Source organism: Gossypium arboreum, chromosome 6 (genome assembly GCF_025698485.1).
Source record: "Gossypium arboreum isolate Shixiya-1 chromosome 6, ASM2569848v2, whole genome shotgun sequence".
NCBI classification, from domain to species: Eukaryota; Viridiplantae; Streptophyta; class Magnoliopsida; order Malvales; family Malvaceae; genus Gossypium; species Gossypium arboreum.
This window is the reverse complement of record NC_069075.1, coordinates 125,228,613-125,256,454: the sequence shown is the minus strand read 5'-3', so window position 1 is coordinate 125,256,454 and position 27,842 is coordinate 125,228,613. Positions and strand designations below refer to the sequence as shown.

Genomic DNA, 27,842 nt, shown 5'->3' with positions numbered 1-27,842 from the left:
AGCAATAGTTAAATTGGTCAGACTATTGGTTCGTTAGTTCGATCGGTCTAACTAATTTGATAAAAAAAATTATAAAAAAAATAAAAACAATAAAAAATATTTTAAAAAAATAAAACTCAGTTCAATTGTCAGTTCAAACGACATATTGATTCTCGATCCAAACGGTTCAATGTCATTCTTCGGATAGACACCCAACTAATTCCTAATCTTCGGTCGATTTCGAAGATCATTGATGCAAATTCACCATTTTATATCATAAATAAATACAGAACATAATAAAATCATATTTTTGGTAGAATTTAATGAATTGAATTTTATCAATTACTGGGCCTCGTGTGGGCCTTAGTTAGAGAATTCCTGGGCCTCAATAACCGAGTTCTTTGAGGTCAAATGTGGATCTCCTTCATACATCAAGCGTCCAGTCGGACAAACGAACCGTGTAGTTTTAATGCGAGTAAAATAGTACGCTACAAACGGATAAAATCTGGGATGAAGAAGACAAGACAGGTCAAACCTCTTTCACAAAGCAGGCAACAACATAGCGGCTGAAGCCTAAACCTTCGAACTTTCAGCTCTGTTAGAAGTTCAAAAAACAGAAAAGGTCGGAAAAATATCAGCTATTGCCAAAGACTGAGAGCGACAATCTATGAATTCGCTGCTCAAGTTTCGAAGGCCTTTAAGTCCTTCTCTTACTTCACTATCTTTGCAACGCCTCTCTACAACTCTCCACTGTAAACCCTTCCTCTCTCTTTAATATATCATAATATGAAGATTGAACGACTTGTTAAGTGGGCTTCTTCTCTCTATGTGATTGTGAAACAGATGTTTTCGAAGAGAAAAAGGAGGGGACGAGCTTTATACACCCAACTGCAATTGTTCATCCCAATGCTGTGATTGGCCAGGTGCTTTGTTTTCTACTCTCTCTTCTTTGTTTAATAGCTGCCGCTTTCTTTTCTCTTAAGAGGCACTGGTGTTCATGTATCAGAAATCTGTGATTTGTTTTGACTGTTAAAGCTAAGTTCTTTGTTGGCTTTTCCCTGTCAATCAATTTGCTCCTTTACCAATGGTTCTTGTTGAATTGTCTTTTGATACCAAGATTAAATCAACCCAGAAGAATAAATAAGGGTAAAACTTACAAAGCTTTTTTTTTTTTTACTTCAAAGCAGCTTAATTTATTGGTGTAATAAAGAGATATAGTTCTCTAATTGCCTTTTCATTTAGCTATAGTCTATAGATTCACTAAAATTTCGAAATTGATGGCACAGGGTGTTTCAGTAGGTCCTTTATGTACAATTGGTCCTTCGGCAAAACTAGGAAATGGGTGTCAAATGCATCCTTCCAGCCATATTTTTGGGAATACAAAATTGGGGAGCCACTGCGTTTTGATGACGTGAGTTTTATTTGGCTGCTTTTTCATCTTCTTTATAAGGTTCTGTTAGAAATATATATTCTATGTTGTAATTTATGTAAGTACTAAACTTTATCAGGCAGTGGTGCGGTGGTCGGTGATGATCTTCCTGGGCGTACTGTAATAGGATGCAATAACATCATCGGGCATCATGCCGTGGTTGGTATTAAATGCCAAGACATGAAGTACAAGGTAACTTATCTTATTATGCTTTTGGTGCATAATCAATTGCATGCTGCTAATGACTAGAAGTATCTCAAATGTACATATTGACAGCATTGATGCACTATGCTTCAAATGTTAAACTTTTGCAAAAAATATGATCTTGTCCTTGTATTTCTGTGGTATTAGTTAGGGGATGAATGTTTTCTTGATATTGGGGACAACAATGAGATCAGAGAATTTACTTCAATCCACCGATCTTCAAAGTCATGTGATAGAACGGTAAATAAGAATATAAAATAACCACATATTTGTTTTCTTATATCATAGTAAGAAACATGTGTATATTCTCTAGTCCTTTTCTTCCCTTTCTTAACTAGCTGTCTTATCAGGTTATTGGTGATAACAATCTCATCATGGGGTCTTGTCATATCGCGCATGACTGCAAAATTGGTAACAATAATATATGTGCTAATTCCAGTCTCCTGGCAGGACATGTCATCGTGGAGGTGAGTCTTCTTAATGTTTGTTGGAGTCATTCTGCGTGCTTCTCTTGTAGACAGCAGTCTCTGCTTAGAACTTGATTCAAGTGCTACAATGTAGGACTATGTGCACACTGGAGGAGCAACTGTTGTTCATCAATTTTGTCATATTGGCTCATTTTCTTTCATTGGTGGTGGATCTGTGGTATGATTGCATAAATGACCTACACTGCAAAAAGATGCTAATTAAGCCAACTAGTAGCATAGTCCACCTATAGGACAGTTCAATCATTGTGCCGAAGACTTTTACACTTTTTTTTTTTTTGCATTTACAAAAAGAATTGAACCATGTTTCCTATTCATTTCTATGCATGAAGGTTTCGCAAGATGTCCCAAAGTACATGATGGTTTCTGGAGATAGAGCTGAGCTTCGTGGTTTGAATTTCGAGGGTCTTCGGCGTTGTGGATTCCAAGTCACAGAGGTTGTTGGAAAAATTCAACTTTTATTATGATGGCTTATAGTTTAGTTCTATCATAATACTAGTGTAAGATAGATAAGACATTAGTTGAAAAGGTTCCTTTATTTGTTGATGTAGTCTTCCACCAATTAAAATCTCATATCATTGTCATCTGGATTTTGCTTGAGGTTTTTAGCTACCTGCATTTTGTGCAGCCTGATTTTCTGAAAACTATTCTAAGTTGCATTTACTTCGGTTTGTATTCCTGCCTTCATTTCTTGAGTTGTGTATGTTTTCACCGTCCTATGAAGATGTTTGATATTTGCCACAAGACTGACTGCTGTAGGCCGGAAGGCAATATTATGGTATGCCTTTCTCCAAAGCGTATCTTATGGAGTTGACACTCCAAGGCAAACATTTAGAAATGACAGAAATTGTAAGATAACTTATCCATAAATTGATGAATGATATTAAGAGGGAACTCATTAAATTTGGAGTAATGCTACAAGTTTTCAAGATTAGAAGATGCTAGTTTCTACTTTACACTTGCTTCCTTTGCTGTTAAAATCAACGTGTTTTAGTTTTTAAACATCGTACGTCTTTTGACCTCTTATTGCTTCGGGGATGTCAGTGGCAGCCTTTTGGAATTATATTTTAGCACAATTTTATTAATGCTATTGGGTAGTCATTTTTCTATATCTGTTTTAGATTGTTCATCATTTATATTCCATGCCCTTGATGATCATACATGGATATGAATTCCATTTAATTTGCTGACCTGTTTAAAGTGCTATACTTTTTTTTTTCCCCTTTTGTGCAAGGTTCTAGATTAAGAGTTTGAGAACAGCTTATAGAAAAATTTTCATGCCCAGCAACACAAATTCTATGGGTTTTGATGAACGTCTTTCTGAAGTGGTATTACCTCTCTCTTCCTGTGACAGACATGCACACAAATAAAAACAAACTCAAATTCATGTCTAGCAAAATACTCAAGCTATATGTATTATCTTTATAGGAACATAATGAAGATTTGGGAAGCGTTCCTGCTGTATGTTCCATGCTCCGGTCCATTCGTGATTCTTTTACTGAAAATCGTCGTGGAATATGCAAATTCAGACAATGGAGCAGTTCTTGAAAGCATTGCTAGAGTGAGTTTCAGTTTAGCTTTGCCCTTTGTCTGTTTGTATGTGTTTTTTATTCACTATATTTAGTTTACAATTGTTTTGGACATTTGGTTAGTGTTTAAATGGATTCAGTTGGACTTATTTTTTGGTGTGCTTATGCAGATTTTTTATATGACAACTGTAGCATTTTTAAGCTTTGTACTCTATCTGTGGCATGTACCAGCGTGAGCCAATCCAAGAAGCTTTAGCTTGTTTCATAAAGGTTCGATTTGTAGTTATATGATATATAAAATATGTATACAAATATTGATTGAGGCTGCTATTGATTTAACCTATGTTACCCGGACTAGGGAGCGAGTGGCATATACAAATGTGTCCAACACATGTATACTCCAACTCTTTATTAAGTATTTTCATATATTTAGAGGATCATCACCTCTTACTCATGCCTGAATGTGTTGGACATGAGTATTACAAGGGAAATGAAGATTCCGGGTGAGATAAGGTTTAATCGCATTCAACAACACATTTGTCTGTCTATTGGCTGATACAATCATTCTTATCAAGCAGAGATTTGAGAAACCGTACTACGTAGATTTTGGAAATTTTCTCAGTTTGTAGTTTATGTACTATATGGCCAAAGTTGCCTGGTTTATGCTCGATAAATTTGCTCGTTTCATGTCACCTTTATTTATTTGTTATTTTGAACATAAATGTATGGTTTTGTGTAAATGGACGAAGAGGCTTCAGCATATTCTGACACTGTTATATTCATGTATTCTATGCAATTTGGTTTGTGGATAAATTATTCAAAGCAACTCGTTAAAATGCTTAGATTGATGATTGATGACGAAATTGTAGTTTGAGAGAATAACTTTGCAAACGTGGCCCTTTTTGTTTATGGTTTCCAGCATTACATGCCATTTTCATTGTTAATGCAAGGCTTGGTAAAGAGCGATTCAGCTCTGTAGCATAACAGGTTTCCCTGTTTTTTTTTTCAAGGAAACAACCCACTTTTTCTTTATTTTTCTTTTTTTCCCCTTTAATGAACTCTTTTTCATACTGCTCTTCTTTCACCCACTCACACTAAAGTTACCCTGATTTGGGGTGATTATTTAGTATGATTGTGTCTGTCATAATTATAGTCAATCTTTTATGAAGTATATATGTTCCCAAATAAACTACAAACAACCATGCAAGAGCTGTGTGTATATATATATTATTTTAAATGTAAATGAATCACGCTATGCTTCAAAGAAACAAAGCTATGAAGGGGCTTTGCACATTAAACATGCCACAACAGCTGTAGCTCTGACTTGGATTGTGATGGAAGTCCTTTTCATGTCTTTTCTTTCTTGTACTATAGATATATGTACATGTTTAATGATTTTTTTGGTCTCAATGTGAGATAAAGAAACAAGGTGCATGCGTTGCATCCATTCCAGTGTTATTAGCTATAGCTAGTGCTTGTATGTGACATTTTATGATTCTCACGTCCCCATTGATTGCTTTTTTTTTTTTTCCTCTTACAGATTTTATTATTATCCCACATAGTCAAATAAAAATTGAATTTGATTTCTCTTTCTATATTAATAATCGTTGCGAAAACTAGCCAGGAATCATATCATAAGACAAATGGAGGTAGAGGTTTTTATATATATATATATATATACAAAATAAAGGTTGCAATTTGAGATGAAGAAGAAGGTGCAAGTATCTGAGTTGATTGAATGCTACTATTTAAAGTGATTACATGAAACAAATCTAATTAAACAAAGAAATCAGAACGAAGATATTTAAAGCAAGTCCTTTGCTTTTTTAATTTTTTTTCTTAAGTACATTCATTAAATTTTCCCAGTGCCCTTAGCTCGTCCTTAATTTGTTTTCTATAACTTCTTTATTACAGCTGAGAAATATCCAACAGGTTTCTGGATTTTGTAAGGAAAGAAGCAAAGTATAAGATAAGAATCTCATAGCAAACCATACGTACCATCAAATCTCAGTACAAATCCTTAGCTAATACATGCTTTAGTACAATTTTTCCTTTTTTTATTTTTTTATTTTATAAAAAGGGAGCATATTTGGAGATTCGCCTTGCAAGTTGATTGATTATTTTCATGTGTTCCAATTTTTTATTGAAAATTAAGTTAGGATTATATATTTTTTTTGTAAAGCAGTCAAATTGGTTCATGGAATTTTGGCATGTACCCTTTGTTAGTAATTGGATTATTGAGGGCACCTCATGAAATCCAAAACCTTTATAAAATTTAGGATTATAATATAAGAAATGTAATCGTTTTTGTTGAGCGTTTTTTTCATATTTATTAGACACGATTCCTTGCATAACGACACATTAACCCCCCAGTCTCAACACGTGTTCTTAGAGTTACCTCCTTAGGCTCAACATGTATCCTTAGAGTTACCCCTGTTGAGATCCTGCGAGCTAGCGAGGAGGTGAGCTAGCGAGGAGGTGAGCTAGCAGGGTGACGAGCTAATAGAATGGTGCGCTAGCAGAGTGGGGAGTTAGCAGAGTGGTGAGCCAATAAGGAGATGCCGTCCCTTCTTTGATCGGGTCAGATTCCGAGTCACTCGGATGGATCGCATTTTGTGATATATTTGATGGTCACAGAACTAACTATAAATACGACAAAGGCAAGCACATCTATCAAACAATAGTATAGCTACGGTGAGTAGAGATATCGTATCCATGAGGACTAAAAGTATTAGTAATTACCGTTTTCTTATTATTTAGCCGACAATTTGAAGTGATGAGTTTTAATCTAAAATTACTAAACTAATTTAACTAAGAACACAACAGAGAACGAATCAGGACAATAATCAAAAGATAACCAATGAGAGAGACAAAACCCAGAAAAGAATCCACCTAGACTCCTATTATTATTAATCTGATCTAAATGATATATTCACTCGATGTCTTGACCTGTAGAAATTCCTAAATTATGTTAATATCTCTTTTGAGAGTAAGAACAACTGACTCTAGGTTGATTAATTAAAATCTCTTTCCAATTAAAACCCTCATTATCGCATTAACTTGATCTATGGATTCCCATATTAGATTTGACTCTAATCTAGTAGATTTATGTCGTCTTATTTCTAGGATTGCATGCAACTCCACTCAATTATACTAGATCTACTCTTAGACAGGAACTTTTCCTCCACTGAATTAAAGCATATTGAACATGAATTAATATCCTAAAAATATTAAAACAAGAAATAAGCACACATGATTGAGAACAAGAATTAAGTATTTATCATGTAAATCAGAAATTAAATAATAGAATTCGTCATAGGTTTCATATTCCCTAGGTATCTAGGAAATTAGTTCATAATAGTAAATAGAAACATCTCAAAGTCAGAATAACCACAAGACAAAAATAAACTCATAAAAACTTTGAAAGAAATTAAAAGGAGATATTCGATCTTGATGGAGATCCGCTTCCAAGTTGGCTCTATAGTGTTCTTGGAGTGTTTTCTTCGATCTTCTCTGATGGCTCATTTAAGTCTTCTTCTTGGTATTTATAGACTTTAGAATGCTCAGAAAGCCTAAAAATTATGTTTTTCTGAGTATTTGGGAAGCAGGGTGCTAAATCGACATGGGCTGGCACATGGGTATGTGTCCAGCCTGTATGGAACACATGGGCATGTATCCATCCCGTGTGGAAATGCCCAGACCGTGTGGCTCCTGAAAAAAACTCTATTTGTATGATTTTTGCTCATTTCACTCCCAAATGCTCTCCTAAGTATAGAAACATAAATTTAAAGGATTAGAAGCATCAAATTCACTAATTTACATAATTAATCATCCAAAAACACATTAAGAATGGGATTAAAATATGTTACTTTTATAGCTTATCAAATATCCCCACACTTAAGTGTTTGCTTGCCCTCAAGCAAAATCCTCAACTGACATTTAAGTTAATATTTCTCAACTTGTAATTCCCATCAATAATGTCTCAAAGTAATTCACAAATAATCATGCATTGGAAATTTAACTAAAAGAGCACTAAAGTTTTAAACAATCCAAGCTAACATTTGTAAGCATGAAAACATAAGTGTCTCCCTTTATTTAAGTAGTTACCTTTTATTCAAAATCAACAAGAATTGACCTCATTACTAAAGATTTACTCAAGCACTAAAAGTGTTTAAGGCTCAATAATATGCACTCAATAGTTGAACAAAGAATGTCATTACCATAGGCTTGCATGAAAATCAAATCTTTACCATAATAAAATGATATGATACACAAATCAAAAGGTCTTTAAGAGGTTGTAATGGGGCTTATGTTAAGGGTATGGAGAAAGACCAAAAAAGTTGGTTATAATCGAGATCGAATTGATAACTTACCAAACTAGAAAAAAAATAAACAAATGCTGAATTTAAAACAAGTGCATAAATCAAGAACTATTCAAGAAAAAAAAAACGAGCTTCTTCTCAAAATGAATTTAGCTGTTCAAGCTCAATAACATAGAAATAAATAATAATCAATATTATTTTTCAATTTTTTTTTCTCTCTCTTTTTTTATCTAGAACTATCAGAAATAATTTAGTAAATCAAAAAGAAGAGCATAGTTAAGTAACTAACCAGATCAAATCTCGAAAAAAAGGGAGTTAGTAAAACGGGAAAAGTCTCAACAAACAAAAAATGAGTTATGGGTTAACATTAATGGGTAAATCAAGAAACAATGTGTTAGGCTCAATGGGGTTCACTAACGGTTAATTAAAAAGGTAGGCTTTTTATAGGATAAGTGGGTTAAAACCTAAGTGCCTTTATCATCTTAGTATATCAAATCAAAGATGTGGCCTTGACGTGCATAATCGAAGCAAATTCTAAAATAACAAATCAAGTTGACACACTCATAACCAATAATAAAATGAGCATGAAAAAAATGTATGATCTAAAGGCTCAAAATCTCACAAAAATTATGGTTTTGATGTCAAACTTGCAAATCTCAAACTTCAAGATAAAACTTCAATGTAGAGAAATAACTTAAGATTTTAAATTTCTAAAAAATAACTTATCATGCTTGATTCTCTCATGTCTTAAAGTTTAAATCAACCAATGCCCAAATATCTACAAATTAATCCAAAAAGCATCAACAAAAATTCCAACTCGAAATTAATCAACTCTAATGGAAGTATGAGAAGATTACTTAAATACAAGATATAATTCAGGGATTTTCTAATAATTATATGAAAAACCTCCCCACACTTAAGATGTACATTGTCCTCAATGTACAAATAGGTATAATTACAGTATAAGCAGAATATTATAAGAGAAGGAGAAAACTGAAACTGCTCTGAATATTGGATGAAATCGCCAAGATGGTGAAAAGCGGAATTGTAGCTAATTCTAATGTAGTGCACGAGTCCGAGCAAACTAATAAGAAAATAAACACAAACAGTGAAGAAGATTAAGGAGTTACAACTTAATTAGAAACAACCATAAAAAATAAAAATATAGTTTAAAAGATAATAAATGAAAGAAGCCAAAGAAAATAAGAATTAAACAACTAAAAATAAAAATAAACATAAACATAAAATAAAAAGAAAAAGAAAAAGAAAAAGAAAACAAATAAAATCAATGGTCATCATCATCAAAGGCATCAGTATCGTGAGTCGCCGGTGCTGAAGAGGATATATGGAGATGCTAACAAATCTGCTGCAATGTCTTGTTAATATTGTCGAACCTCCGAAGCAAGTCTTTGCCAAGCGAGTGAATCGCTCGGAGAGGTCTGCTAAGGTAGCAGGCAAAAATATAATCAAACAATAATAATAAAATTACTAAATGGAATAAATAAAATAAAAAAATAAGTAGAATAATAAAATAATAAAATAATTAAAGAAATTAAAGAAAATAATAAAATAATAAAATGATAAAATAATAAAAAATTAAAAATAGGGGAAATAGGGAGGACCAATGGTGAGACAGTGGTCGGAGGTTCGCGCAACGGTCGACGGGTGAGAAAGATGAGGCTCATGGTAGTGCGATGCGGAAGAGGAGATGGGAAGATAGGGTGAGGGTTGGTCGCGGGGGGAGAAGGGAGGTTGCGCAGTGGTGCAGGGTGCGAAGGAGGGGCTGGTCATATGGCCGGTGGTCAGAGGGCGTTGGGGTTAGTCGACAATAAAGGGTGGAGTGGAGGCTAGGTTGAAAAGGAAAGGAAAAAGATAAAGTGAAGAAAAAAAGAAATTAGGGTTTAGGGGTTAAAAGGGTGACACAATCGTTTAAGGGATCGTTTTGGGCCACACGGTCGTGTCACATGCCAGTGTGGGGCTTTACCAGCTCGTATGCGATTTAAAAATCAAGCCCAGTCTTCACACGGCCTCGGACACGCTCATGTGTCCAGGTCGTGTGTGATTTCCTTCAATTCTCCTACACGGTCGTGTCATTTTCCAGTGTAACTCTCTGACTTGAAAAAAATTGAAAAAATTATCTCTATGACTCACACGGCCTGGGACACGCCCATGTGTCCAGGTCATGTGTGCCACACAGCTGTGTCTCCGGGCCGTGTAACCTTTAAGTTTTTGAAAAATTAAGTCCCAAGACTTACACGGCCAAGGTCACGCCTGTGTGCCTGTGTGTCTAGGCCGTGTGTATTACACAACCATGTAACTCACTGTCGAATACCACATTGTGCACGCGGCCTAGGACATGCCATGTGTCTAGGCCGTGTGGGTCATTTTTTTAAAATTTAATTTAATTAATTTGAAAATAATCATGAGATAAAGTTAAAAGAATTAGCAAAATGTTAGACACTCGGGTTGTCTCTTGAGAAGTGCTTATTTAGAGTCTAAGCTCGACTTACCTTGTGCGCACGATTATGGTGGTTCACGGAGTTGATGCTCCTCTTTCTTGCTATCAAAATTAATACCAAGATAAGGTTTAAGTCGAGTATTGTTTATATTAAATGTGTCGAATTTAGAATGAGTTACCTTGATTGTACCGTAGGGGAAGATGTTCAGTACCGTGAATGGGTTTGATCCGCTTGCATCAAGCTACAACAGGGCAATTCGTGGATCCATTTTGTCTAGTAGTACTTTTTCCCCATCCTTAAATTGGTTCATTCCTTTCACATGCTCACATGGCATCGTTTTGGTTCTTCATCGTGCTTTTTGGTTTCTCCTTGACATGTATTCGCCATTCATCTAGTTCATCGATTTGAACCAGTCGCTCTTCATAGGTTGTTCTGTTTCTGTCATATTGACTGAAACATGGCTCTATTATGTTTTTCGAGGGATTTCTTGCAAAGAAAGTTGAGTCGCATGGTCACTAACATTAAAAGGAGATTTAAAATCATCTCAATCACTAGATGTTTTTACAAAATCACGAGCTTGGAGAGTAATCATTTCATCACCTATACGAAGTACTAATTCATTCATTTCATCACCTATATGAAGTACTAATTCATTTGTACCAACATCTATTATAGCCCTGATAGTGGCTAAAAAGGGTTGTCCTAAAATTAAAGGTATCTCACTACCGTCATCCATGTCCAACACAAAAAAGTCAACGGGAAATATGAATTCATCGATTTTAACAAGCACATCCTCATTAACACCCCTAAGATATCTAATGGTTCTATCTGCTAATTAAATACTCATCTTAGTTTGTTTGAGTTTCCCAAGACCTAGTTGTTTAAACATTTTATAGGGCATGATATTAATACTAGCCACTAAATCAGCCAAAGCATTATCAATATTTAAACAACCTATTAAACAATGAATAGTAAAACTCTCTATATATTTCAGTTTGTTAGGTAGTTTATTTTGTAAGATGGCCGAGCAAACTGCATTGAGTTCCACAGTCAACGAATCATCTAACTTTCGTTTGTTTGCACAATAGCTCCTTTAAAAATTTGACATAATTAGACATCTTCGAAAGAACTTCAAAAAAGGTAAGTTAATATGTAATTTTTTTAAAGAGTTTAAGAAATTTACCAAATTGTTTGTTCGTGTGGTTTCTCTTCGTCGCATTAGAATATGGAACTCGAGGTTTATAATCTTTGGCAATTGACTTTTGCTCTTTCTAGATTACCTCAACCTTATCATTATTCACCACAATTTCTTGCCTCGAATCTTGATCAGATTCAACTAACCCTTCTTCATCTCGAACAATAATTGCATGAAGTTGCTCTATTGGGTTAGTTTCAGTATTGCTAGTTAAACTACCTTGTGGTCTTTCTGAGATTAATTTACCAAGTTGACCGATTTGATTCTCAAGTCCTTGAATCAATGCTTGATGATTTTTCAGTACTGCCTCAGTGTTTTGAAAACAGGTTTCTAACACTAAGACAAACTTCGTCAATATCTCCTCAAGGTTCGACTTCTTCTCTGCTATAAGGTGTTTGTTGGAAGCCTAGAAGGGGTTGTGCTTTCTGATTTCCTTGACCACCCCATGAGAAATTGGGAACCAACTTGCATTATAGTTGTTACTATAAGGGTTATTTTGAGGCCTAGAATTATTACCAATATAATTGACTTGCTTGTTCTCTATGCTAGGATCGAAGGGTAAACTTTCTCGATTATTCATTCCACCTCCATTTGTATTGCATTGCATCACCGGATGTATCTGCGTAGACAGATATAAACCATCAATTTTCTTATTAAGCAAATCTACTTGGTTTGATAACATGGTGACTGCATCTAAATTATAAACACTGGCTGCTTTCATCGACTTTGTCCTCATAACTTACCACTGATAATTATTCAGTGCTATCTCCTCTATAAACTCATAAGCCGCTTCAGGTGTCTTATTGTTTAGTGTACCACTGACTACTGTATCAATCAACTGCCTTGTTGAAGTGTTCAAACCATTGTAGAAGGTTTGAACTTGTAACCATAAAGGTAACATATGGTGATGGCATCGTCTTAATAAGTCTTTATACCTCTCCATGCATCATATAGAGTCTCTAAATTGATCTGAAAAAAAAAAAAGAAGATATCATTCCTCAACTTGGCTGTTTTAGCCGATGAGAAGTACTTCAGAATAAACTTCTTGGTCATCTTCTTTGTCATTTGAGCCCATGTAGTGATTGAACCTCGTGGTAAAGAGTTCAACCATTATTTAGTTTTGTTCTTCAACGAGAAAGGGAATAACCGTAAGCAAATGGTGTCGTCAGTGGCGCCATTAATCTTAAAAGTATTGCATATTTCCGAAAAATTGGCCAAATGAGTATTTGGATATTCGTCTTGCAAACCATTAAACTGAACAAACCGTTGTACCATTTGAATAGTGTTTGGCTTCAATTCAAAATTATTTGCAGTAATGGTGGGTCGCACAATTCGCGATTTAGTCTCAGTCAGAGTGGGCTTAGCATAATCGTACATAGTACGAGGAACAGGAGCTATTGCAACTATAGGAGGAAGCTGAATATTCTGATTATCATCCATTTCCCCAGTAATAATAATGTCCTCTTGTTCGTCTACTAAATTTTTTCGACTCTGCCTTACGTCTCTACTATTTCTACGAGATGTACTTTCAATTTCGTTATCAAACAGTAGTGGTATCGACAGGTTTCTTTTAGTCATAAACTAAAAGAACCCACTAAAAGCAAATAAAAGAAAAAATTAGAATGTAAAAATTAAACTAAAAATAATAATAAAATAAAAAATGACTTAATTAATAAAAATAAAGTATTCCTAATATTTTAGTCTCCGACAACGGCGCCAAAAACTTAATGTCATAGAACTAACTATAAATATGACAAAGGCAAGCACACCTATTGAACAATATTATAGCTACAGTGAGTAGAGATATCGTATCCATGAGGACTCAAAGTATTAGTAATTACTATTTTCTTATTATTTAGCCGACAATTTGGAGTGATGAGTTTTAATCTAAAATTACTAAACTAATTTAACTTAGAACGTAATAAAGAACAAATTAGGAAAATAATTGAAAGATAACCAATGAGAGAGACAATACCTAAGAAATAATCCAACTAGACTCATTATATTATTATTAATATGATTTAAATGATTTATTCACTCGATTTCTTGATCTGTAAAAATCCCTAAATTATGTTAATATCTCTTTCAAAAGTAAGAACAACTGACTCTAGGTTGATTAATTAAAATCTCTTTCCAGTTAGAACCCCTATTGTCGCATTAACTCGATCTATGGATTCCCCTATTAGATTTGATTCTAATCTAGTAGATTTATGTCGTCTTATTTCTAGGATTGCATGCAACTCTACTCAATTATGCTAGATTTACTATTAAACAGGGACTTTTCCTCCACTGAATTAAGCACATTAAACATGAATTAATATCCCAGAGATATTAAAACAAGAAATAAGCACACATAATTGAGAACAAGAATCAAGTATTTATCATGTAAATCATAAATTAAATAATAGAATTCGTTACATGTTTCATCTTCCCTAGCTATCTAGGGAATTAGTTCATAATCATAAATAGAAATATCTCAAAGTAAGAATAACCACAAGACATAAATAAACTCATAAAAACTTCAAAAGAAATTAAAAGGACATATTCGATCTTGATGAAGATCCGCTTCCGAGTTGGCTGTGATGGTGTTCCTTAAGTGTTTTCTTTAATCTTCTCTGATGGCTCCTTTATGTCTTCTTCTAATTGGTATTTATAGACTTTAGAATGCTCAGAAAGCCTAAAAATTATGTTTTTCTGTGTATTTGGGAAGCAGGCTGCAAAATCGACATGGGCTGGCATATAGGCATGTTTCCAGCCCATGTGGCACACATGGGCGTTTGTCCAGCTTGTGTGGAAATGCCTAGCCATGTGGCTCCTGAAAACAACTCTATTTGTTTGATTTTGGCTCATTTTTTTCTTTTTTCTCTCCCAAATGCTCTCCTAAGTATAGAAACATAAATTTAAAGGATTAAGAGCATCAAATTCACTAATTTGCATAATCAGTCATCCACAAACGCATTAAAAATGAGATTAAAATATGTTACTTTTATAGCTTATCAATATTCTAAAATAGTTCTTTATTCAATTTGCTTTTTGGTAATGTTTAATTGAGCAGTAGAAATATTTGTAGAGTTAAGGATGTCTAAAAGGAAAAATACGAAAAATTAATTGATGTTATTCAAGAATAAGAAAAATTCTTCAGGGAAGTAGACGAAGAAAAATTCTTCAGGGAAGTAGACGAAGAAAAATTCTTCAGGGAAGTAGACGAAGAACAGAGAAAATTTGTATTGATTACTCCAGAAAAAAACTAATCCAAGTGTGATTACATTATTAGTTCTTATAATTAAAGTTGTGACCTTTGTTACTATTTAAAAATAGACAATAGCTAATTTAACAAACTAACTTCAAACTCTCTAACTCTTTAGAATAAATTAATCAACAAGTTGTTGATTGATTTGACTATGCTACGATATTCTCTTTGCTCTTTCCTTATTCTAAACACATATTCAGTCATCATTGAATTACTATCGAATGGCTCTTGAGGGGAGTGGATTCTCAATTTTTGTTGAAAACTAATGTTTTAGTCACTCTAAAATGAATTGAGTTTGGAGATGGACTCGAATGCTCTCGGCTTCCTGCAATATGAAGGTAAATTATAGGGGACCTAGAGCTTATGCTTTAGGATGCTTTCCGATGTTTAAGTTAGTAAGGGGAGCTTGTGATAAAGAAAGGTAAAAATTAGGGTAAAGATAATGGAGATATGAAAAGATGATAGGAAAAAGATGATCCCCCTGTAAGGGATAATACCTATTTTCATTATGCCTGGTCCCCAAGCTTGTTTCTTATTGATTGTTGGCATAAGGAGTGATCCCACATTATACTGAGTTGAGTTGCTAAAGTTTGACAAATAACACATTTGTCCTTATTTGTATTATAGTAGAACATTATGTCTTCCCTTTGGTTTAAGTTTGATTATAAAGTCCTAGTAAAGACCTGTGTTAAGGTTTTTGTAAGATGTGATACTTTGGTATTGAGAGATTCAGATTTATTGATCATATGAGGATAAGTATGTGAATGTCAAACCGTTTAACTTGGTTGCATCCTCTGAGGTATTAGCTATAAGAAATTTTTTGTTGCTTAAGGTCTTTTCTATGTTGGCGAGGATGTGTAGCGTTATCGTTCAAGTTTGTTGTTTTCACACATGGTTTTTATGAATAAGGTTCTGCTTGATAGATATAATATATTAGTGATTGTTGATCTAAGGATCATTGGTTTTATCATGTTAATTAAATAGTAATAATAGTAATATTGCATTTGTTGAGAAGTTGAGGAGAACTCGTCAAGCATCTGAGTTGTGTTGACGAAATTGGATTAATGGTATTGAGATTATACTATGCGATTTCTTAACTTTAGGAGAGCTTGTAGAAAAGGCAAAGTTTATTGTTGAGATTATATCCCTTGAAGCATTATTTCCTTTTAATTATTTAGGAGTTATTCCATAGAAACTAAAGTAATAGGCTTAACATAATTCCTTAAGGGGGATTTAAGGGGCTAAAATCATATCTCTTATAGGGCTCAAGTTTTGCTTGTTAAATAGAAGTGAACATATGAACTCAATGTTTTTTATGTGAATATATCCTATTAGGGAATGATAATGTATCCCCTGAGAGAGTCAGAATTTATACCTTAAGGAAGTGAGAATGGACCCCTTAAATGATTGAGAATGTATCCCCCAAGGGAATGGTGACACATCTCACAAAAGGTTAGGAACAAATCCCCTAAAATAATGAGAACATGAGAATGTATCCCTTAAGGGAATAAGATTGTATCCCATAAGAGAATGTTGATGTATCCTCTAAGAGATTAAAAAATGACTCTTTAAGGGAACGAGAATGTGAGAACATATTCCATGAGGATATGAGAATGAATCTCTTGAGGGATTAGGAACAAATCCTCCAAGGGTATAAGAATGTGAAAATGTACCCCTGATATTAATGACTATATAGTGGATTAAATAATGTATTTTTGTAGTTTGCAGCAGATTTGTTCTCGTGAATTAGAGGACATGTTATATTTGTTTTGAAAAAATCCTCATTCTAGGATCTTATTTTTGCATGGAGATAAATTTCATATTGTCAGGTACTTATAACAAAGGTTCTAATGAAGGTGCCATGCATTGATGAGAAAATTGTAGAGAGAAAGAGATGCACTTGCAAGGTGCATATTGTTATTAAGTAACATTCTCTGATCATGTAGAGAGAAGGATTGCTAATGCCTTTTTAGTTACCCCCTTGGTTTGTAAAAATGTGAAAGAGACTATTAAGGAAGACTCAAATATTGTTTTTAATCAAGGTGAATGGATAACCCCTATCAATAGATTGATTATTTACCCTTTTTCTACCTTAGAGGGTGCGGGGCTTATTGAGAGGCCAAGGCTAAGGGCAAAAGAAAAGGCAAAGTTACTAATGCTTCAACTTTGGGTGATTGTGTTATTGCATAAGGGCCGAGCATAATCATGAATCTAGATTGGACCATAAGATGATGGCCACAATAAAATATTAATGAGATAGGGCAGTTAGGCGCCATAATAAGCGTTACAGACATTCTCAAAGTATATGTAGGATGTTCTACAAGAATAGAATAGCCATTATTTAAAGACTTGAGTTATTCTTGGAGTACAATATGAAAGATAAGTTGTAGCCTGGTTTTTTTATCATGTTTGGCTCGCATCGTTACTACTTGACAGGTAATATAATTAGTATCCTAGTATAACACTTGTCCTACAAGTGATGCTAATTGATTTAGTCACTTTTAGACATATTGGGTTTGGAGATAGATTTAAATGCTCTTGAGTTCCTACAAGATAAAGGTGAACTACTAGGGCATTAGAGCTTGTGCTCTAGGATGCTATCTGATGCTTAAGTTAGTGATGGATCTTGGTAATGGAGAAAGTAAGGTAAAAATGAGGTTAAAGATAATAGAGATATGAAAAGATGGTAACATAAAAATAATCTTTTGTAGGGGGTAATATTTATTATCCTTGTATTTTGTCCCCTACCTTGCTTCTTATTGGTTGTTGGTTAAAGGAGTGATCTCACATTGTATCGAGTTGATTTTTTTTAATAACTAGCATATTTATCCTTATTCACATGACGATATAAGCAACTAATAAAGAAATCAACAATAAGTGGCTTTGTGAGGACAGCTGCCACTTAATCAGTAGTTGGAATGTAGTTGAAATACATTTCTCATTCCATAACCTTTTTTCTAACAAAATAGAGATCATGCTCTAGAAGATTTATTCAAGCATGTTGAACTAGGTTTGCGAAGTGGGCCACGACACTTGTGTGATAACACCATAATTAGAACAACAGATAAGAAAACTCCTAGTAGAAAGGACTTCATCATACCACATCACACATGCCATTGGCCAAACTCTTGTATTTTGCCTTTGCATAGGATTGGATTACATTCAGCCTTTTCAAACCCCAAGAAATATGGTTTCCTCCAAGGAACTAGCATTGACTAGTAGTGGAGTGCTTGCTCAAAAGTAACAACCCCAAACAGAATTGGAGTAGTTGATTATTATTACTTTGTGATAATTGGAGGAGGGTATGAGGTTGCTTGGGATCGAACCCAGGCTTTTTGACTGTGTCCCAGCGTGCGTGCACCAAGGCTTAGGAATATGCAATTAAATATATGAATGAAGTGAGGTATTTGCAAGCAAACATGTCAAATTGTAATATAGTTATGTTTACAACAAAACACTGAAAAGTATTCCAAGGATCATACCTAAGGGAGGGTTGTTTTAACTAACTTATCATCAACAAAGAACACACTAACTAGGTCTAAATAGATACTCATGTACTAATCATATTACGACAAAACTAAATGGATGAATTGAAAAATAAAACTAAAGTGCATAAAAGCTAAATACCAAAATCTCAATCAATTTAAGCAGGAATAAGGGTGACTAACTTTTGTGTTCATGATTAACTTAGATTCCAGAGTTTTTACTAATTAGCTAACAGTTAAACTAATTAGTACCTTTCAGCCTATAACTAGATTAATTGATCGACTAAAGTTACTTATCTTTCGACCTAAAAAATTAACCCGAGGTAGCTTGAATTGGTGTTAAGTAGACTATCCTTTCGGCCTCCTCTACCTAAGTTACGTCCTAGAGTCATCAATCTGAGGGTTTAATTTCACTCAATCTAATCTAACTAATTAGCTTTGAAACCTTAAACCTAAGCCAATCACTCCCACATCATTTCGTCAACCTTCCTCAGGTTGCAGTTTATGGCCATTCTAGATGTAATCGTTGCTACCGAGTTATCAAACATTTGATTAAATGTAAAAGTAAAATAAAAAGGAAAGAATGCTCTAAAATCTAAAAATCTTGAATCGATGGTTGGAATGCTGAACCCAGAAATGTTGTTTGATCTTTGAAACGACGAGGAGCGTTATAAAAAAAACACTAATTGAAATAAAACTAAAAAGAAAATTATATTAAAAATCACCAAGTAATTAAAAGTCGAAAGAAAAATTTTAAATCTACCTAAAACCCTAAATAATTTTATGCAAAAAACTTAAGAAACAAATTCAGAACTCCCTAATTAGTTCTCATGAGCTGATATATATAGTGTGTAACACCCCTATACCTAACTTGGCTATCGGATCAAATATAAGAATGCTACATTAAATATTAGAGTATTGACCAATCAAAATTTAATAAGCAAAGTTTCATTTGTAACTTATCAAGTCATTAATTATCCAATATCAATGATAGGGTTGATTGTAACTTACTATAGATACCTAAAAAAATATGATTAAATTCTTGTATTACTTACAAACAAGGCTTGATTGTAGAGTTTCCTTCTTTCTTCACTCATTGGCTACACCTTTTCCTTTGTCTATAACTTGGTCCTCTTCTTTCTTTTTTTTTTTCTTGATTTCCATGATAAACATATAATATTTACTTGTTCATACTTACCATAAACATATAACATATTTATGCTCAAATAATAGAAAATAACATGAACATGATGAAAACTTTTCATCTCTTACCTTGAATCCTTGTTAATACAAACTAACCCTAACATTCTCTCTCCTTTCAAGTAACGTTGAACTCCTTTTTCATGAAGCTAAAGTAACTAACTTGCTCTACTCTTGATTTGGTTAAGAAATCAAGAAAGAAGAATGAAGAAACAAGCTTGAAGAACTCAAAAATGGTGAAAATAACTTAGATGGAATTAGAACAAAAGATGAAGATGGAAAGAGTAGGTGGGAGACATTGGCTTGTTTGAGAAGGAAGAGAGCTTTCATCTTTTCTTCCAATTTCTACACACTTCATTAAAAATATGTCATGATTTTTAACTTAAAAATGGTTAATTTGCGACCTAGTCCATTATCCTCTCATCTTTGCACCTTGGCCCAATCATTATACATTAATATCCTGTTTTACTAATTACCATTTTGACCTTTATCATCTTTACAATTCCCATGCATGAATCACATTTTATTTCGTAATTTTTGATGGTCCTAAGTTCGAATCCCTGCGTGAGTAAGGGTAATAATTTTTGATGGTTGGGTGGAGAAAATAGTGCGGATTTGATATATTTGGATTATCAGGTTATTCTTTTGTTTTTTTTTCAAATTTCATTTTCTCTCTCCCTCTCAAAATTTCTAACGTGACTTTTTACTATTTTGCCGAAAATTCTCATTGCAAACATCCCTTCTTCTTTTTTCCTTATTTTTTCCATGTCCGTCTGCCTTCCGAACTCGTCTCTCTAGTTTGTACAACTTTTGATTACAATTGAATCGATAAAGATTCCGGGACTCCTAATCGCTGTTAGGAGACTTAGGCTTGTGGAATTCTGGTTGCTCGATCGAAGGTAAGGTTCTTGATGGTTTTGGGTTGGGTATCTCATTATAGTTTCGGTTATGTTTCTTTAAGTAACACTAAGTTTTGGAGATAAAATACCGATTTTTAGGCTCTAAAGTGTTGTGGTCGCATTAGCATCAGATCGATACCAGGTGTGTACCCAGAAACACTGAAAACGAGTTTTTGGCGAAAGCTAAAAACTAGTCTGTCAATGTCACACGACCGTGTGGTAGGCCATGTGGCAAAACACGGGCGTGTGATCAATGGGGCCAGGCCGTGTGCACCAGACACCGCCATGTGATGGCCAGATTGGCCGTGTGTGACATATAGGCTTGATCGGTTTGGGCCATGTGAGATTCTGGGCCCATGTGATCAACACGGTCAAGGCCAATTTAGGCCATGTGGGCGTGTGAGTCCATTTTACTAAGATATTTTCTAAGGTTGCACGGGTCGTCCAAGTTGGCTGTGAACCTACTGTAGGGTCGGTAAGCACTACTTAGACCCTAATTGATTGAAACGACTGTTAGATATATATATTTACATGTTTTCGAGCACGATCATATTTAATGAATTGATATTGTATGCACTGTTGCCATGATTTAGCATGTCATTACTGTATGTTGCATTGCATTGGGATTGGGGTTGGTATTGTTTGGAGGAAGTGTACTGAAAGGCCTTGGGCCTAATCTGCATTCGGTACTTTTTGGAGTGTAGGGATGGGTGGGTTGATTATATCCCCACATGGAGTGTAGGGTTGTAAGGAAATGGTGTGTAGAGGCTGGCTAGGTAGGATTTTGTGATTGCATATCTATCACTGCTACTAATACGTTGATGGGCTAAGGCCCAACTGCATGACTGATTCTGTATTGAGATGGGCTAAGGCCAAATTGAAATCGATATTGTTACTAAAAAGGGCTTAGGCCCAGACTGTAGTCATGTGCATACTGTCTGTTTGTTTATATAGGGATTACACGCTGAGTTTACGTAAATTGACCCCCTTCAGTTTAATCTGTACAGGTAATCCCCAGACTTGACGGATCAGTGAAGTAGAGGACTCGATGGTGGCTACACAACCCCTTTAACACTGTTTCGTATTTATTTATGATTTTAAAATTTTATTTGGGTATTTTATTGTAAATATGGCCTCTATGGATTTTTATTTTAGTTTGGGATTTTTATTGGTTATGGTTTATAACTGCTAGTATTAGGAAAACTCGGGTTTTCAAAAGAAATAAACATTTTAACAAAATACACACAAATACGCAAACCATTTTAAAAGCTTCCGCATTGAATAAACATTTTGAAGACTTTCAAATGATTAAATAAAACGATTTTAAAATTAACAAGTAATAATAAAAAGTTTCTAAATGGAAATTGTTTTAAGCAAAGTTACGGTTTTCTAACACACTACCATGTGACATCGTCCGGTCCGGCCATGGTGTTCAGGTCGGGTTTGAGGTGTATCAGAGCCAGGTTGTAAAACTCGACTGTGAATACGTGTTTTTAAGACGTGATTTTCCTAGAACTGATTTCTAAATGTTTTTACTGAAAGTGTGGTACACCGAGTCTCCAGCGCCGATCCAATAAGTTTTCTAAAACTGTTAGTTGTTCTGAAATTTTTTTTGATAGTATATCCTGACACTGCTATAGGTAGTATATACTGCGACTACTATAGATAGTCTGTACTGAAAACACTCAAAATAGGGTATACCGAGACTGTAGTAAAATTGATGGACATTGATTGACACTGTGACGTACGAAACAAACTTCTGATACTGCTTTCATAAAATATCTGTTAATAAATATTAGAACTGTAAACTGATGCATAAAAATGTTAATACAGATAAAACACAAATAGAAAATGAGCACCAAAGGTACTCGTAGATGGGGTACAAGAGGCCATGGTAGAGGCCATTAAGGTGCTGGAGCTGGGTCTTCGTTGTCTGAAAATCTGCCTAATTTGGATACTAGTGAGACACTGGCTTCACCTGTGACTGAGACTGGGTCTCATGATCTAGCGGCTGGGATGACACACTGTCTCAGGCCATGTTGAGGATTTTAGAGAGGGTCGCTGGACCCAATACTAGAGTTGGAAGCCGTAGGTCGGTTACGAAACGACACTGGTCTAACGGAGGTGAGCTTTTTAGGGGTATTGCTAGAGTTGCCCCTAATGTGGCTGAGTACTGAATAGAGGCCACAGAGAGGATTATGAACGATCTGGACTGCACCCTCGAGCAGAAATTAAAGGGTGTTGATTCACTGCTACGTGATGAGGCATATCAGTGGTGGCTCATTGTTAAGGAGGGCCCTCAGCCCGATCGACTGACCTGGGAGTTCTTTAAGACTGCTTTCCAGGAAAAGTATGTAGGGTAGGAGAGAGTTCCTAAATCTGACTTAGGGATAGATCGGTGGCCGAGTATGAGGCTGAATTTTTTAGACTGAGCAGCTATACGCGAGGTGTGGTGGCGACTGAGTATGAGCGATGTGTTTGCTTCGTGGATGGCCTCAGGGATAATCTAAGGGTTCTAATTGCTCCACAGAGGGAGCGATACTTTGTTGAACTGGTTGATAAAGGGAAGATCGCCGAGGAAGTGAGGCACGCTGAGTGCCAGAACAGATAGAGAAGTAGGAGCAAGAGGGATTTAGAGCCCTCGAGTTCCGTTCAGAGGCCAAAGAAAAAAACCACAGTTGATGGACCGATCAGAGTTGGGGATTCTATTACTGCTACTAGATAGCCGCCGTGTACTGACTGTGGTAGACGCCATCAGGATGAGTGTTGGAAAAGAACTGGGGCTTGTTTGAGATGCGTTTCATTAGAGTACCGTATTAGAGAGTGTTTGCAGAGGTCCGATCAGAAGCAAGCTTCGGGTACTGGTATTGCACCATTACCGAGAGTAGTTTAGCAGCCACCGAGAGGAAGTGGGCAGGTCAAAGGTGGTAATGGGTTAGGCCGTGGTCAGAGAGCACCGGGCAGAGGTGTTGGTCATATTGAGGCAAAGCAACTGGCTCTAGTTTATGCTTCACGTCATCGAGAGGATAGAGATGCTCTAGATGTTATCACGGGTACGTTCTTTATTTATAGTGTACATTATATTGCACTGATAGATATAGGCTCCATTCATTCCTATATAGCTTGAACTGTGTCTGAGAACTTGGATATCTTGGTTAAGAGCACTACAAGTGAGGTGACTGTACTGAGTCCACTGGGACAATTAGTAATGGTAAATAAGTTGTTTAGAGACATTCCTTTAGAGGTTCATGGGGCTATTTTTCCGGTTGATCTGATGGATTTTGGAGAGTTTGATCTGATACTGGGAATGGACTGGTTGGTTAAACACCGAGTGAGCTTAAATTGTGCCATAAAAAGGATTGTACTGAGAACTGTGAAGGATACTGAGGTAGTCGTAATTGAGGAACATCGAAATTACTTATCAAATGTGATTTTTGCATTGAGGGTAGAAAAGTTGGTTCATAAAGGATGTGAGGCGTATTTGGCCTACATCAGTGTTTCAGATTTTAGGGATTCTTCAGTTAAGATATCAAGACGGTTAAGGACTTTCTGGGCGTATTTCCTGAAGAGCTACCGAGGTTACCTCTGAATCATGAAGTAGAGTTCGGGATTGAGCTCCTTCCTGGTACAGTTTCGGTGTCTATTGCTCCCTATAGAATGTCACCGAAAGAGCTTGTGGAGCTTAAGGCTCAAATTTAAGAGTTACTGGATCGTGGGTTCTTCTGCCCTAGTATGTCTCCGTGGAGAGCACCAGTTCTGTTTGTGAAAAAGAAGGATGGATCCATGCGTATGTATATTGACTATTGACAATTGAACAAGTTGAGAATCAAGAATGAGTGTCCCTTATCGAGGATAGATTATCTGTTTGACCAGTTTGGAGGGGCTTTGGTTTTCTCTAAGATTGATCTTCGATCCGGATATCATCAGTTGAGGGTTAAGGAGACTGATGTACACAAGACAGCATTCAGGACCCGATACGTTTATTACGAGTTCCTAGTGATGCCATTTGGACTGGCGAATGCACTAGCAGTTTTCATGGATCTGATAAACTGAGTGTTTTAGCCCTATTTGGATCGGTTCGTGGTGGTATTTATTAAAATCATACTGGTGTATTTGAAGACAGAGGATGAGCACGATGAACACCTCAGAGTAGTTCTACAGGTTCTACGAGAGAAACAATTGTACGTCAAGTTCAGAAAATGTGAGTTCTGGTTGCGTGAAGTAGCGTTTCTGGGACATGTGGTTTCTGCTGAGGGGATTAGAATCGATCCTCGAAAGATTGAGGTTGTCTTGGATTAGAAGTAGCCTAAGACTGTATTTGAGATCCGAAGTTTTCTGGGACTGGCAGGGTATTATCGACATTTCGTAGAAAGGTTTCCACTGATTGTGGTACCTTTGACTAAGCTATTACGCAAGGGTGTGCCGTTTAACTGGACTAATGTGCAGCAAGAGAGCTTTGAGAAGCTCAAAACTGTACTAACTGAGGCCTCTGTTTTAAGACAACCAGAGTCTAAAAAATAGTTAATTATCTACAGCGATGCATCACATGTCGGTTTGGGATGTGTGTTGATGCAAGAGGGTAAGGTGTTAACGTATGCATCTCGTCAGCTTAAGACTCATGAGGCTAATTATCTGGCGCATGACCTAGAGTTTGCCGCAGTGGTGTCCGCATTGAAAATCTAGAAGCATCACCTATATGGTGAATAGTGTATCATCTACACGGATCACAAGAGCCTCAAGTACCTTCTCACTCAGAAAGAGCTAAATCTTTGGCAGCGTAGATGGATTGAGCTGCTTAATGATTACAACTGTACGATTGAATACCATCCTGGTAAGGCCAATGTGGTGGCTGACACACTGAGCCGTAAGGTTATGACTTATTTGAAAGTGATGTTTGCTCGTCTCAGTTTATTTGATGATGGAAGTCTGCTAGCTGAGCTTCAGGTTAAGCTACGTGGATTGAACAGATTAAGGGTAAGCATTTAAAAGACGAATCGTTGGGTTTTCATTTCTGACAAGTTAAGAGTGGGCTTACTGAGGACTTTGGACTGGATAGCGAAGGGGTAATCTATTTTCGTGGAAGAATTTATATATCGAAAGGCACTGAATTAATGCAGTTGATACTAAGAGAGGCACATAGTTGCCCTATGCTATGCATCCTGGCAGAAATAAGATGTACCGAGATTTGCGTGAGTTATACTGGTGGCCAGGACTTAAACAAGATGTTACCGATTTCGTGGGTAAATGTCTGATTTTCTAGCAGGTTAAGGCTGAGCATTAATTACCTTCGGGATTGTTGCTGCTAATTAAGATTCCACTTTGGAAGTGGGAGCGAGTGACTATCGACTTTGTTAGTGGGATACCCCTCACACCTACTAAAAAAGATTTTGTATGGGTCATCGTGGATCGATTGACCGAGTCTGCCCATTTCATACCTGTTCGTACTGACTACTCGCTGTAGAAGCTGGCTAAACTATATGTGTCTGAGATAGTGAGACTGCATGGGGTGCCGATTTCAATCATCTCTGATAGGGATCCTCGCTTCACGTCTCAGTTCTGGAGAAAGCTTCATAAGGCGTTGGGTTCAAGGTTAGACTTCAGTACTGCGTTCCATCCTCAGACCGATGGTCAATCCGAGAGGGTGATTCAGATACTGAAGGATATGTTGAGGAGTTGTGTGATTGACTTCTGAGGCAGTTGGGAGGAGTATTTGTCATTGGCAAAATTCGCTTACAATAATAGTTACCAGTCTAGTATAAAGATGGCACCTTTTGAGGCACTTTATGATCGTAAGTGTTGCACTCCTTTATGTTGGACTAAGTTCAGCGAGCGACAAGTTCTGGGTCCTGAACTAGTTTCTGATACAGAGGATAAAGTCAGATTGATAACAGATCGACTGAAAGAGGCATCCGATAGATAAAAATCTTATTTGGACTTGAAGCGACGAGAGATCGAGTGTTATGTGGGAGACTCCGTTTTTCTTAAGGTCTTGCCATGGAAGAAGGTACTGAGATTTGGTCGTAAGGGCAAGTTGATCCCTAGGTTTATTGGACCCTATCACATACTGAAACAAGTGGGACCGGTTGCTTACCAGTTAGAGCTACCTTCAGAGTTAGACTGTATTCACAATGTATTCCATGTCTCAATGTTGAGGCACTACTACTCTGATTCCACACATATTGTTCCTGTGGAGGAGATCAAGGTTAGGCTAGACCTGACCTTCGATGTGGATCCGGTTCAGATATTGGATCGCGACATTAAGATTCTGAGGAGAAAATCCATTCCACTAGTTAAGGTTCTATGGCGTAATCATAGGACTGAAGAGGCTACATGGGAGCCTGAGGATGCGATGCGTCAGCAGTATCCTCATCTATTCTGATAAGGTAAATTTTGAGGCCAAAATTTTTTTTAAGGGGTAAAGTTGTAATGCCCCAAAAAAATTTTATATTTATGTTCTGTTAAAATATGACACAAATGTGTATCTGTTTTTATGGTTATGTGTTCTGGGTGTGTATGGGAGGTTCCGAGTTCAAGCCTTGTCTTGGGGAAATTTTTTTTATTTCTCTATGTAAAGTCTTAACCTGGCCTATAGGGCTTCAGTTTAATTATTGGGAAAACCATATCAGAATGGGCCTGCTGGTCTGGTGGTTAAGTGGTGTGTTGGCTTGCTAATAGTCTTGAGTTCGAATCCCTGCGTGAGTAAGGGTAGTAATTTTTTCTCGTTTCCGTGAGGGTGTTTCAGTAAAGTTGGGATTATCAGTAGTGGGTGGTTGGATGGAGAAAATAGTGGGGAGTTGAAAAATTAGGATTATCAAGTTATTCTTTTTTTTTAAATTTGTTTTCTCTCTCTCTCTCTAAATTTTTGACGTGACTTTCTGCTACTCTGCTGAAAATTCTCCTTACAAACTTCCCTTCTTCTTTTTTTTCTTTTATTTCCCTGTCTTTCTACCTTCCGAACTCGTCTCTCTCGTTTGTACAACTTTTGATTACGATTGAATCAGTAAAGATTTGGCAACTCCTAATCGCTGTTGGGAGACTTAGGCTCGTGGAATTCTAGTTGCTCGATCGAAGGTAAGGTTCTTGAATGTTTTGGGTTGGGTATCTTATTATAGTTTCGGTTATGTTTCATTAAGTAACACTAAATTTGGGCGATGGAATACTGATTTTTAGACTTTGGAGTGTTCATGGTCGCATTAGGATCGAATCGATACCAGGTGTGTACCTGAAAACACAGAAAATGAAATTTTAGAGAAATCCAAAAACCATTCTGTCGACGCCACACGGCCGTGTGGTAGGCCGTGTGCCATAACACGGGCGTGTGAACGGGGCCAGGCTGTGCACACCAAACACAGCTGTGTGATGGCTAGGTAGGCCGTGTATGAGACACAGGCTCGATCTATTTGGGC

The 27,842-nt window shown here is 36.1% G+C and overlaps 1 protein-coding gene across 3 annotated transcripts; it reads left to right on the top strand.

Moving 5' to 3' along the window:
- Positions 1 to 403: 403 nt before the first annotated feature.
- Positions 404 to 4,439, top strand: LOC108484348 (probable acyl-[acyl-carrier-protein]--UDP-N-acetylglucosamine O-acyltransferase, mitochondrial). Of its 3 annotated transcripts, XR_001871238.2 has the most exons (12): positions 404 to 731; positions 823 to 902; positions 1,266 to 1,390; positions 1,492 to 1,600; positions 1,760 to 1,852; positions 1,963 to 2,079; positions 2,174 to 2,257; positions 2,430 to 2,534; positions 3,339 to 3,425; positions 3,526 to 3,658; positions 3,797 to 3,896; positions 3,985 to 4,439. XR_001871238.2 is itself a non-coding variant. In XM_017788103.2 (11 exons), the coding sequence occupies exons 1-10, from the start codon at positions 647 to 649 to the stop codon at positions 3,643 to 3,645; spliced, it is 1,005 nt and encodes a 334-aa protein (XP_017643592.1). In that variant the 5' UTR covers positions 404 to 646; the 3' UTR covers positions 3,646 to 3,658; positions 3,797 to 4,439. The 3 variants fall into 3 exon arrangements, 1 of the variants encoding a protein (XP_017643592.1); XM_017788103.2 differs by having other exon boundaries at positions 3,797 to 4,439; XR_008284440.1 differs by lacking the exons at positions 3,797 to 3,896; positions 3,985 to 4,439 and having other exon boundaries at positions 3,332 to 3,425; positions 3,526 to 3,559.
- The last annotated feature ends 23,403 nt before the right edge of the window (positions 4,440 to 27,842 follow it).

Bases quoted from the DNA above. Each gene is read 5' to 3' on its own strand.
- LOC108484348 (XM_017788103.2), top strand. From the start codon at position 647: ATGAATTCGCTGCTCAAGTTTCGAAGGCCTTTAAGTCCTTCTCTTACT. The intron at 1,853-1,962 runs GTAAATAAGAAT...CTGTCTTATCAG, and splicing joins CAAAGTCATGTGATAGAACG to GTTATTGGTGATAACAATCT. The intron at 2,258-2,429 runs GTATGATTGCAT...CTATGCATGAAG, and splicing joins TCATTGGTGGTGGATCTGTG to GTTTCGCAAGATGTCCCAAA.